The sequence below is a fragment of the Maniola jurtina genome, chromosome 6, assembly GCF_905333055.1.
Source record: "Maniola jurtina chromosome 6, ilManJurt1.1, whole genome shotgun sequence".
NCBI classification, from domain to species: Eukaryota; Metazoa; Arthropoda; class Insecta; order Lepidoptera; family Nymphalidae; genus Maniola; species Maniola jurtina.
The window spans coordinates 302,813-316,885 of NC_060034.1; the positions used below are offsets into that span (position 1 = coordinate 302,813).

Below are 14,073 nucleotides of genomic sequence, written 5' to 3' on the forward strand. Positions count from 1 at the left end.
GGCGGCGGGCGGCCGTGGGGGCGCGCCGCGAAGGCTGCCGCGCCTTGCCTTACCTCACTGATAACTTGATAAGGTGATAACGATGCTACCGAGGTGGTGGTATAGGTAAATAAGATAGCACGTGAGGCTCGCGTCGTCTGCCGGTGCTAAGGCACTGCGGAGCACTGGCGAGTGGCGGCGGCGGGCGGCCGTGGGGGCGCGCCGCGAAGGCTGCCGCGCCTTGCCTTACCTCACTGATAACTTGATAAGGTGATAACGATGCTACCGAGGTGGTGGTATAGGTAAATAAGATAGCACGTGAGGCTCGCGTCGTCTGCCGGTGCTAAGGCACTGCGGAGCACTGGCGAGTGGCGGCGGCGGGCGGCCGTGGGGGCGCGCCGCGAAGGCTGCCGCGCCTTGCCTTACCTCACTGATAACTTGATAAGGTGATAACGATGCTACCGAGGTGGTGGTATAGGTAAATAAGATAGCACGTGAGGCTCGCGTCGTCTGCCGGTGCTAAGGCACTGCGGAGCACTGGCGAGTGGCGGCGGCGGGCGGCCGTGGGGGCGCGCCGCGAAGGCTGCCGCGCCTTGCCTTACCTCACTGATAACTTGATAAGGTGATAACGATGCTACCGAGGTGGTGGTATAGGTAAATAAGATAGCACGTGAGGCTCGCGTCGTCTGCCGGTGCTAAGGCACTGCGGAGCACTGGCGAGTGGCGGCGGCGGGCGGCCGTGGGGGCGCGCCGCGAAGGCTGCCGCGCCTTGCCTTACCTCACTGATAACTTGATAAGGTGATAACGATGCTACCGAGGTGGTGGTATAGGTAAATAAGACAGCACGTGAGGCTCGCGTCGTCTGCCGGTGCTAAGGCACTGCGGAGCACTGGCGAGTGGCGGCGGCGGGCGGCCGTGGGGGCGCGCCGCGAAGGCTGCCGCGCCTTGCCTTACCTCACTGATAACTTGATAAGGTGATAACGATGCTACCGAGGTGGTGGTATAGGTAAATAAGATAGCACGTGAGGCTCGCGTCGTCTGCCGGTGCTAAGGCACTGCGGAGCACTGGCGAGTGGCGGCGGCGGGCGGCCGTGGGGGCGCGCCGCGAAGGCTGCCGCGCCTTGCCTTACCTCACTGATAACTTGATAAGGTGATAACGATGCTACCGAGGTGGTGGTATAGGTAAATAAGATAGCACGTGAGGCTCGCGTCGTCTGCCGGTGCTAAGGCACTGCGGAGCACTGGCGAGTGGCGGCGGCGGGCGGCCGTGGGGGCGCGCCGCGAAGGCTGCCGCGCCTTGCCTTACCTCACTGATAACTTGATAAGGTGATAACGATGCTACCGAGGTGGTGGTATAGGTAAATAAGATAGCACGTGAGGCTCGCGTCGTCTGCCGGTGCTAAGGCACTGCGGAGCACTGGCGAGTGGCGGCGGCGGGCGGCCGTGGGGGCGCGCCGCGAAGGCTGCCGCGCCTTGCCTTACCTCACTGATAACTTGATAAGGTGATAACGATGCTACCGAGGTGGTGGTATAGGTAAATAAGATAGCACGTGAGGCTCGCGTCGTCTGCCGGTGCTAAGGCACTGCGGAGCACTGGCGAGTGGCGGCGGCGGGCGGCCGTGGGGGCGCGCCGCGAAGGCTGCCGCGCCTTGCCTTACCTCACTGATAACTTGATAAGGTGATAACGATGCTACCGAGGTGGTGGTATAGGTAAATAAGATAGCACGTGAGGCTCGCGTCGTCTGCCGGTGCTAAGGCACTGCGGAGCACTGGCGAGTGGCGGCGGCGGGCGGCCGTGGGGGCGCGCCGCGAAGGCTGCCGCGCCTTGCCTTACCTCACTGATAACTTGATAAGGTGATAACGATGCTACCGAGGTGGTGGTATAGGTAAATAAGATAGCACGTGAGGCTCGCGTCGTCTGCCGGTGCTAAGGCACTGCGGAGCACTGGCGAGTGGCGGCGGCGGGCGGCCGTGGGGGCGCGCCGCGAAGGCTGCCGCGCCTTGCCTTACCTCACTGATAACTTGATAAGGTGATAACGATGCTACCGAGGTGGTGGTATAGGTAAATAAGATAGCACGTGAGGCTCGCGTCGTCTGCCGGTGCTAAGGCACTGCGGAGCACTGGCGAGTGGCGGCGGCGGGCGGCCGTGGGGGCGCGCCGCGAAGGCTGCCGCGCCTTGCCTTACCTCACTGATAACTTGATAAGGTGATAACGATGCTACCGAGGTGGTGGTATAGGTAAATAAGATAGCACGTGAGGCTCGCGTCGTCTGCCGGTGCTAAGGCACTGCGGAGCACTGGCGAGTGGCGGCGGCGGGCGGCCGTGGGGGCGCGCCGCGAAGGCTGCCGCGCCTTGCCTTACCTCACTGATAACTTGATAAGGTGATAACGATGCTACCGAGGTGGTGGTATAGGTAAATAAGATAGCACGTGAGGCTCGCGTCGTCTGCCGGTGCTAAGGCACTGCGGAGCACTGGCGAGTGGCGGCGGCGGGCGGCCGTGGGGGCGCGCCGCGAAGGCTGCCGCGCCTTGCCTTACCTCACTGATAACTTGATAAGGTGATAACGATGCTACCGAGGTGGTGGTATAGGTAAATAAGATAGCACGTGAGGCTCGCGTCGTCTGCCGGTGCTAAGGCACTGCGGAGCACTGGCGAGTGGCGGCGGCGGGCGGCCGTGGGGGCGCGCCGCGAAGGCTGCCGCGCCTTGCCTTACCTCACTGATAACTTGATAAGGTGATAACGATGCTACCGAGGTGGTGGTATAGGTAAATAAGATAGCACGTGAGGCTCGCGTCGTCTGCCGGTGCTAAGGCACTGCGGAGCACTGGCGAGTGGCGGCGGCGGGCGGCCGTGGGGGCGCGCCGCGAAGGCTGCCGCGCCTTGCCTTACCTCACTGATAACTTGATAAGGTGATAACGATGCTACCGAGGTGGTGGTATAGGTAAATAAGATAGCACGTGAGGCTCGCGTCGTCTGCCGGTGCTAAGGCACTGCGGAGCACTGGCGAGTGGCGGCGGCGGGCGGCCGTGGGGGCGCGCCGCGAAGGCTGCCGCGCCTTGCCTTACCTCACTGATAACTTGATAAGGTGATAACGATGCTACCGAGGTGGTGGTATAGGTAAATAAGATAGCACGTGAGGCTCGCGTCGTCTGCCGGTGCTAAGGCACTGCGGAGCACTGGCGAGTGGCGGCGGCGGGCGGCCGTGGGGGCGCGCCGCGAAGGCTGCCGCGCCTTGCCTTACCTCACTGATAACTTGATAAGGTGATAACGATGCTACCGAGGTGGTAAAGTAGGTTACGCGCGGAAGCCTGCGATCATATCAGGCTATGACGATTTTCAACAGCCTAAAATGTAGTGTAACAGTTACATTGCTTAAATGAATGTTATGTTTAGGTAGGTAAGTAGGTATATTTTATTGTACCATTTTGTTTTTAATAAAATTATAAACCTTTCTTTTTGCTTTGTCGGGTAAATAAGAGCAACTGCTGAGTTTCTTGCCGGCTCATCTCTGTTGATGGTAGAGTCTTGGTTTCTAATATTATATACCTAGTCTATGGATATTATACTTCGCGTAAGTGACACTAGCTGTCCTACATGAAAAAAATCATTTTGTTTCATTCATTTCATTATTTAGGTAGATGACTGTGCCATTTGACATATTCTATGCGTTGAAGGCGCGTACCTAACTAGTTTCAAATTACCTAAATGTCATACAAACCTTATCAAAATTGGCACAGAACTGGTCTAGTTTTTGTGGACCGATTGAATAATATATTAAGTTATAAGTAAGCTAGTTTTTAAGATCCATAAATGTCTCTACCACCTACTTATATGTAATCAAATAGAACTCGTAATACATACATGTTAGACACTAGACAGGTAGGTATCTAAGAATGGTCTCGTTTTCAATTCTAGGATGTGTGCGTAGGTAGATAGGTATTGTTTATACGTATTTTCCTACTTGGTCGGTTTGTTTACAGTTTCCATCTGATTTAGATCGTGCAAAACTAATTCAAACATTTAAATCTCGCGCAACGAAGTTGAAAAATCGTTTCACTGAACTATAATATCGGTTTCCGGCATTTTATAAAGATGTAGGTATCTATCGATAGGAACCTGTCTACTTCCCGGGTAACTGATACATAGCTAAATAATACCAAGGAACAGTAGAAGAGCTGGTGAAACAAACGGTGTAGCAATTGCACGATTTTTTTATAAGAGGAGCAAAATAACAATGAAAGGTGTTGAAACTTTACTGTAATTGTATAATTTTAATCGAAATACGATCCAGGTCCGGAATTCAACCCCAACCACGCATCTTTGACTTTTCGGAGTTAAGTAACTACTTATGTTCGTTTTAAATACCTAATCAAGAAATATCACTTGCTTCGACGGTGAAGGACTGAAGGAAAACTTCGTGAGGAAACCTGTATGCCTGAGAGTTCTCCGTTGCACCTACGTGTGAAGTCGGCCATGAATATCATGATAATAAGAATCGAAATTACTGAATTTCAGCACAGTTTTGCTTGAAAATAAGTTCAGATTGATAGGCAGTTGGCCAGTAAAGATTAAGAACAAATCGGTCAAGCGCGAATCGAACTCGCATACGAAGGGTTCCGTAGCATCGTATCAATATATACAAGAAATAACACTCTCATTGCTCTCCACTTTGAAAATTTTACTATTTGTTATTATAGCAGCAATAGACAATACACATTCTGTGAAATTTTCAACTCTCTATCTATTACGGTTCATGAGATACAGCCCGCTGATAGACAGAAGGACGGACAGCGGAGGTTTAGTAATAGAGTCCCGTTGGCACCGTTCAAGTACGGAACCCTGAAAGTATCTTCATCAGAAGTGTAATTATATTTTGTTCGGCAGCTCCTCAATCGTAACCGTAAAGGTCTAGAAAGTAGAAACGGCATTCTGCATGAAGGGTTTTCTCTGTAATACTCATACTAAGTAGCCTACGACGGAGTCGCGGGAAAAACTAGTAGCTTAAGTATTTGATAGACATTTCCGTAAAGTCATTACTTACTAAATACTCCAGTGGTCACTGGAGTTTATTATATACTTTGGTCCTTCGAGCCGGATTATTGATTGTTTTGTTTTTACGTGTGAGGAATAAGGTAACCTTGAACTGTTGCGTTATGCGCAGGTAAATATCTACCGATAATAAAGCACAATGTGGCTAATTAGTGGTATTAATGACTCTAATTGATTTAACATTCGGCGATGGAAGTTTTGTTTAGTATCGTCTTGGTGAATCAAAATAATTTGCTAATTTCTGATCTCATACGTACTGCGTTGATTATAATTACATCACTGCGTGGTGTCCGCTTTATCTACGTATCTATATTTAAACGATTTCCTATTTAAGAAAATTACTGCGAAGTCTCCAACATTTTTCCAGTTATGGGCAAGTTGATTGCCGGTTGGATTAGTTCTGAAAATTGTTTTTAGGGTTGCGTACCTCAAAAGGAACCCTTATAGGGTCACTTCGTTGTCTGTCTGTAAGAAAACCTATAGGGTACTTTCCATTAACCTAGAATCATGAAATTTGGTAGGTAGGTAGATCTTATAGAACAAGTAAAGAAAAAAAATTGACAACCGTAAATTTGTGGTTACATGACATAAAAAATAATTTAATTAAAATACCTGAGTACCTACGGAATTCGCGGTGCGCGAGTCTGACTTGCACTTGGCCCGGTTTTTTTTTCATATTTCTGGCCTATTGCTCGGTATTATTTTACACTGTGTTACCATACTGTATGATTGCTTTGGCAATCCATACATCGTGTATCAAATGCGCTAGAGAAAGGCAACAAAATGAAACTAAATGTAAAGAACGAGAACAAATCATATATTTTCTGTTACATTCACATCTTTGCTTACAATAGGTAGGAGAGCGAGGTCGGAACACGGCGACAGTTGGGTACAACTGCGACAACCCAGGTCATTCAGATAACCAGCTCTATCTCCTACGGTCCCTTTGGTCCCACGTGGCTAGATTTTAAGCGTTTTAGATGTTAGGACCTCCAGTTTAAAACTACTACGCCATAAACCTTAAATCACACAATCTTTCAGTCAACTTCATAATTTTCTTGGATGCAGCAACAAAATAATTCTTAGCTCTCGCCCAACCTTTTTTTTATATTACTCTGGAGATTAGTTAAGTAGTAACTGCCTACTGTAGTATATATAGGTGTACGGCTTTACCGAGACGCCTCGTGTGGTAGAGTGGGGTTTGTGAGGGTGACAGCGAAGTTCTTGATTTTTTGTCAATTGTCAGCCTCCCGCAACCCACGCGCCCTATCTTACGAACCGTTTCAGTGAAACAGTACCTATAGGTACTCGTATATCTAGTGATATTGTCTCATTATATTTTACACGGACTCAGAAGATTCTTTTGTTTATAAATAATATGTATAAAAATGTTTTCACATGATATTGGACATTGCCAATGTTACCATAGCTAAGTCGCACTTGTATAAACAGATTGATAAGTATAATACGTAGATTAGTTCCGAAGCCTTAAAGATTACAATGCCACAACGATCCAACCAATCGTTTCATGAACTATATTTTATCTTAGGTATATAACAGTCGTTTATCCTGTTTCCTATTCTCTAATTACTATAGAGATTGTAACAGTTTTGGCAAACCTAACATAAACAAGTGAATCAACCTACGGATCGTCCGTTCCCACTCCTGACAGTTTGTAGGGACTGCTGCAGCATTAGCGTAGTAAGAACAAACAGTTCACCATACTGTTGTAATAATTCGTATGTCAACTTCTATAAAAATCGGCTGAGTCGATAAATGAAAAAAAAAAAACATCGCAATGTCGTTGATTGAAGCTAAATGAAATTGTTAAAAAATATTGGGTTTTCCAGTCATTTATTCTTTCACCGTGTTCCGACGATCGCCCAAATAATCTTAGTTAATTAACAGTTAACAATAATAAACTGTTAGAGGTATATTATGTGATAAATATCAGTAACACATCTTACAAAACCCGCTAGCAGTCGACACTTTGTAAAGACTCTGAAAGATTCACTTTGCAAGTTATACAGATATCACAATTATTCCCGGCCTTGAGTGAGCCGCTTTGCTGTCTGTCGGTGCGGCATGGGCGCCATATCGCCATACTAGACAAAAACAACGTGGTATCGTAACAATAACCCAGCATAGCCATGCCGCACCGATGAGTCCAGAAATGGCTGAAGTTTCAAGTAGGTAATCAAACGTGTTTCAGTAATTGGCAATAATAATCTGTTTTAGTGTGGGTAGTCGTAAAACCGAGACGCTTCGTCGATGCCAACTAAAGCATAGTGCATACATTTTGAGAACGCACACGTCATATTTGCTCTGTCATGTTAAAACGATTTAAGTCCTTAGGGCAAACCGTACTTTTGACATGACAGTTTTGACAAAAAGTAAATATGGCAAATGCGTCCTTAAAATTTATGCATTATATAATCCGTTTGTTTACTTCAAAACTTACACTCAAGACTAAGTAAACATATTGGCCGCGACTTTGGACTAAGATTTCATTCAAATTATATTCGAAATTAACAGCAATTTTTATTGGCGTCTCCTTCTTTATCCGTAATAAAGAAAAGGGACAGCGTGAGTTAGAATTGTTAAAACAAGTGTGAAATGCAGTCCAAAAGCGCGTCCATTTCATAATAAAATACACTTAGTTTCAGTGATAATTTGAAGAAAAAGTAAAGCTTCATTGGAAAATGTACAAAATTTGGGACAATGATTTACACCTATTTTAGATACCTACATGAAGAGAGTTTCTCGTCGCTGCTACAAAAATACAGACTTCACGTATCACAAGCCTGTGAAATAGGCTTATTTGAATATTGCCGCCGATTTTGTAATCTGTCACAGAATCGGCGGCAATATTTCGAGACGTAGTTCATGTTTTACAAAAACAATGTCTTTGAGTAAACGAGTCATGATCGATAGAGATCAGCGGTAATTTATTTAGACTCTTAGTTACAAATATAGGCTGTTTTGCTAGATCAGTTTCTTTGAATGCCTTTATTAGGCCCCTATTTTTTTTTAAATTTGTCCCCACTTTTTCTTTAAGCAAATTTAACACCTTCTGATACCGAGACATTAAACTGCATTATCTTCTCGAACCAATTTCTTCAACAGTAAAATTCGTGGCACATACTTGAACAATGCTGAGCTCGACAATAACATCTATCTTGTTTTGAACAAAAGTGAAAAGCTCGTTAACAATAACTGTTTCCTCCATTGGTTAAATGATTGGTTTGAAGAATTTCGATTATGACCGTACGATAATACGACTGATACAAAGAAGGCGAGTAACTCTCTTCGTGTAAAAGAGGCTTTATAGGAATAGTTCTAACTAAGGGACTTCTAAACACGCCCTACTGATAGTTAATGATTGAACTGGTGCCGATGATTACAATATTGAAGTATAAATTCGTGCTCTGAATATAAGTTCCTGCAGCGGTAGGCTCGCTAGACAAAATATTGTACATTTAGTTTCTCTACACACTTAACACGGTAACAATAAAATAGTTTTTACGTCATCAGCTTAAAGGTATGACACAGTTCTAGCACGAAATTTTTATACAAGCTAAATGCTGCCGAATTGTTAACTCCACAGAATTCATAATAAATATAGAAGTAGTAAAGCGCACGAGCTTGTCGCCGTGCAGACTGATGACTGTGTGTATGAGTGAAGCAACATTTCGCGTTAGTATAAAAACAGACGTATTTACAAAGCAAGTTTAGCCCCTGTCCCATGGGCATTAGCACCGGACGTTTTTTGCAGGATGAACTTACTAAGTACGTATTGACGTATACACATCTTGCAAAAAATGTGGTGGAAATGCCGTTTGATTTACGTTGCTTTGGATGCTTGAGATATGTGTAGGTACTAAGTGTTTTGATTTATGTATGTGTAAGCAGGATTGTTTAAAGAAATGTTTTATAAAGTATAACATAAATAATAAGTGTTTTAAAAAGATTTTAACTAAAAAACACTTTTAAACATGTTTTAATACTGTTTTAAAACAAGATATAATATTTTAACTGGTTTTTTCCCAACCCTGTGTCATTGTGTAAGTAGCTACTAATTGGCGACGCGCTGTGTCGTTATCAGAGAACAGAATTACCGTTTCTAATATCTTGTTTAGAATTCTGTGGTTGATCGTCTTACACCCTACATAGTAGTAGCAATAAACCGATGGCGAGTGATGATGATCACAATTTAAAAGTCACAAGTTTTTCCACTATTTCAAATGAACCCAGTTATGTCAAAATGTACCAAGCCACATAACAATGATTTCGGGGAAATTACTATAAGTTTGCTCATGGTTCAACTAACTAAATTAAATTGTTGTAAATACTAATTTGTACTCTGCTTAAGAACTTTGACATAATTAAGTTACTTAAGTACCAATTTCAACGGGGCCTTATAAAAAAGATCAGTCATTTAGCGGGCGATGGGTAGAGCTATGCTTGGAGTTTCTCTGCGAGATCAATTGATCACAAATTAGAAAGGTCCATAAGAAAACGAGAGTAACCGACATAACTTAGCGGGTCGCGAAGCTGAAGTGGTAATGGGCAGGGATTATAGTTCCTAAAATGACAGCCGTCCCTACGTGCTAGAATGTACTTCGCAACGCGCGGCATAGGAATATCCCTTACTTAGGTAAAGCCGTTGGGATTCATGTGGCGCAAGGCCTTGGCGTGTGACAACAGGCCTATGTTTAACAGTGGACGTCTATCGGTTTGATAATGATGATTTTATGATTTTCTATAATCAAGAATTCATTTTTTGGCCATTTGTGAGTTGGTACACTTTAGCGTGACTGGTTCCGAATGTAATTTCGTATTTCGTTTATGATTCAAATTATTTTAGCGAATCTATTTTACATCAGGTTGTAGAAAATATTTTTATATAAGTGGGTACTCCGGAAAGTACTTGTATAATGTAATTTAAAAAATAAGTAAATAATTTAATTTAGCAAAGCTTAAAGTTTTATATTTTAAACAAATACCTAGCCAAAAATTTATAATTTTTGACAACAAATTGTATAGGTATTAATAACGAGAAATTCAACAAATACTAATGTGTAGTAACTACAATAGTTCTATGACAGTAAAACTTAAAAAGCAATATATTTTATCCTTTTCTCTAACACCTCTATCAAGTATGAAAGGGGTATTATAGGTGTTTCATTTCACGAAAATCGCCTGTGAAATCACTATGATGGAAAAACAATTTCACATAGTGGAAATTATTTCAAAGTAGCAATTTCACAAATTGTACAAAAGTTCTTTAAAGATAATAATCTGCACACAATTGCGAAATGCTTTACGTACCTTAACATAAAAGGCTACGTACTTAATTTTATATCGAGTATCCTTGTAGTCCTACCATGCATATTTGACAAGAAATCAATTGAAATTATTTATAACTTATGTTATCCTTGTTTAATATTGGTAGAGAATATTAATTTAATTAATACATTTGTTAAAACTACCTACTTACTATAAATCAATTGAAAATGCGCAAATTACTTCGCAAAAATACCCAACATGAACATTTATAAGCTAAGCTTAGATAAAAGTAAGAAAATATCAAACTTATTGCAGCCTAATTATTGGTATTGCATAATTTGTTGTAATTATTGTACTTTCAATAAAACCACTTAATGATAAAATGGAAAAAAAAATTGTTAGTAATACTTTGCGATCTTTGGCCAAATAAGTGCAGAAAATTCATAAAAAATCACATTTTTTTGGTCATGTTTGAAAAATATAAAAGTTAGTTAATTTGATTTAATTATTGTATGAAATGTTAAATTATTTCAATTAATAATGAAAATATAAAAATACTGATGTCAATAATACAACAATATGAAAAATTAGATAAACAAAAGCCTACGTCCGCACTGCGAAATATCACCGCGCGATTTTTCTCGTAGAATTCTGTGACATACTCGTAATATGTGATGTATGTATAAAACCGCACGCACTCAATTACCATAATATGACGTCAACTTTGCGGAGACAACCGTGCGGGGAAATTTCGTAGTGCAGACTAAGCCTAACAATAGCTGTTAGCCAGTTACGATTTATTGATTTGATTAATGTAAATACTTAACTCAGTCATAAATTAAAAATTATTGATTAAAAATAAATAAATATTAACACTAATAAAATAATACTTAACCTGACGTTGAATAATGTTATACATTATTTTCATATAACCATGGATAACTACGTTTACAATGATATCCAAGTTATATTTCGGTATACAAAATAAAAAGAATAAAGGTCATCGCACACTACGTCTAACCGGACAGGCAAGTATAGAAGCTACACCTTTCTTTGGCCAACCGGTTACTAAAGTACAGTGTAGTACTAAAGTATAGTGAGCGATACCAATAAATATACAAAAAAAGTAAGGGATGATTACAAATACCTCATTACTGAGTAGTAAGCTTAAACACATACACTTTGCACCAAGCCTGCCTTATTTATTTTAAATGTATAGTTTCATAAAATTCACCGATTCGATAAAATGTGACCAAAATAATTTTTCTTTATTCTATTTAAGTAATTGTTAGGTATCGCACTCGACAGTTCTTCAAAGAAATACTCTAGGTAGGTCATTGGTTCGTTGACATATAAAAACCTAAAATATACAGACTAGCACGAGTTCTGAAAAAACATATTTTGTACTTTAAAAAATAGTTAGGCCACTTTTAGATTGGCTACAAATTGTAGCGCGTCGTACGCGCTTACGATCGATTCAGTTTGAAGAGAGCTTAAGGCATAAGGCACACCGGCAAAGTGGAGTGAAAAAGTTGTTACCAAAAAGGCCGCCTCCACTCCACTCCACTCCGTCTATATGCGCTAACCCTAAAGCTCCGGCTACACGCTCCGTCTTACCTAAGAGCTTACCTGCGCAAGCCAGTTCGCGCAGTTACAAAAGCTGCTAAAGATTGGCCTGGGCAGTTCTCGGTCTTGCCCGGGCAGTCAAAACTGCGCAGCCAAAACTGAGCGTCAGAATTACATTACTGCTTATGTTAGATTTCTCATATTATCAACTTTGCTATGAATGTAATAATAATAGTTGTAGGTGCGTTATAAAACAGAGTGTTTGAACGTCGAGCGCGACGTGTTTCCATTGTCTCCACACGGTGTGGGTCCGTTTCCATGGGCTCAGCAAATCGTGAAGAGCTCGCACGGGCTCGGGTCAGCTCAGGAGCGCGGCCGCGGCTGGCTGGTGTCGTACGCGCGGATGACGTCCGCCTGCGACACACTTGCGCCCTCCTCTTGAGAGAATGCGAATCCATCTACACCATATAACAATCAATTAATAAAATAATTCTTGTGAAAACGGTGTTAAAAATCCCAACTATATGCAAGCATAACCGTTATAAATAATTCTGTTAACTTTTCAAGTAAAAAAAAAGTGACTGACATGTACATCTATTATTCTTAAATGGAGGAGCCGATGAAAGAAACAGTGTAGTTACATTTTTGGTCAGAACCTTTTCTTTAATCCTAATTTGAGCACAAATTTGAACTCATTTCCAAGCAAAACGGCTCAAATGGTTTTGTTCGCTAGTTCTTCATTATGTAATTCAGGTGTCACGTATTTTTACTTGAAAAATTACACTCAGGACATTTATGTCTACGTCCTTTGATTCTTTTTAGTCGACAACTTGAACGAGCGTCGAATGTGCGCGAACCACACACGATACGATTCTTTTGACGTAAAACAGTTATAGCTCGCATATGAGTGCCCTCACATTTTGACTACTCTAAAATATTGGTGTTTGTGTAAACTAAGTTATGCTTTAAATGTACCTGAGAGTAGGTAAGCAAAATACAGCTGCAGAGGTCCTTTCAAATAAGACAGGAGGAAAATTTAATAGAGTTCCATTACTGATTTTTTTCAAAACAATATTTCAAGGGAAACAAATATATTTTATGACAAAATTTAAAATCAAGTTGGACACATTACTAAAACAAAACTCTTGTAATAAATATTGATGTTTCATATCTTAATATTATTTAGCAGACGGGACAAAGTTAACAAAATAGTGATATTTTACTGTGCAAGACACTCAAGTGTACTACAGATACACAAGCTTTGATTTGAAAAATTGATTTTGAAATTAGCGATATGATACCTCGATCATCCAGTTTCGCAGTGAGAACTCAAGTCTCCACAGAACCGTGCAAGGCCAGGTCTTGACGCGCGTAAACAGAGTAATAAGAGCTTGGTACGCCATGCTTGCATAGCATCGGCAAGCCTACAAACTACGTGTTTATAATTTGGAGTCAAATTAATGCTTATAGCTTACATGCTCGATTCTAGATATGGATGGAAGAGGCCAGTGGGAAGTAACACCTCTGCTTTCCGTAAAAATCAGAACTGCTTTCGATCTCTCGATATTCTAACATGCAAGCCACTAGCAGAAATTCAATACACATGCTAGCAGCTCGAACTTGCCAGTATTTAGAATAATAACCAGGGATGTGCAAGAATGAAAAGCGAGGTATGTGTGTGATGCCAATCAATATAATTGCTTCATTTTCATAGTTTATAGTATAGTTGGTTGATTCAACAAGTATTACAAGTAGGTAACTACTCTTCGGATTGTCTTGTCTAACACAGTCAGGAATTAAAACCTACTCCTTCATATGTGTAAGAGGAACGACAAAGGAGCCACTGGCGATGGGTCCGGCATATTTTCCGCAGGCAAGGATGAAACGCTGCACAATAACTTTTTTTATTGCAACGGAAGGAGACCAGCAAACAATACCTAGAACAGGTCAATCGAGGCTGACTTGAAAGCGGTTTTGTGTCAAAGCCAAAGATGGGAGGGCATGGAAACTACTGCTGTAGGGAGGACAGGAATTTACCACCATATTATGTGATAATATGCATAAATTAAGCCATCCTATTGATAGGTTGTTCTGGAGTGGAGACCGCGTACCGGTAAGCGCAATGTGCAGCCCAGCCCGCTAGAGCGATGGCCTGAAGGTGGCGGGGAGCGGGTGGATGAGAAAGGCCA

The 14,073-nt window shown here is 42.3% G+C and overlaps 1 protein-coding gene across 15 annotated transcripts in view; it reads right to left on the reverse strand.

The window, feature by feature from the left end:
• Positions 1-5,825: 5,825 nt before the first annotated feature.
• LOC123865952 (probable phospholipid-transporting ATPase IA) overlaps positions 5,826-14,073 on the reverse strand; it is a 79,857-nt gene continuing 71,609 nt past the window's right edge. For 6 of the 15 annotated variants that reach the window (XR_006796085.1, XR_006796083.1, XR_006796084.1 and 3 more), the window contains 2 exons: positions 9,960-12,342; positions 5,826-6,074 (listed from right to left, as the gene is read on the reverse strand). Coding sequence is in view for 8 of the 15 variants with exons in the window: in XM_045907182.1 (XP_045763138.1) it covers positions 12,243-12,342 (100 nt within the window). In the remaining 7 variants the exon portion in view is untranslated. Of the gene's footprint in view, positions 6,075-9,959; positions 12,343-13,441; positions 13,453-14,073 lie in introns of those variants that run through there. The other 9 variants (XM_045907179.1, XM_045907181.1, XM_045907176.1 and 6 more) reach the window with 4 other exon arrangements.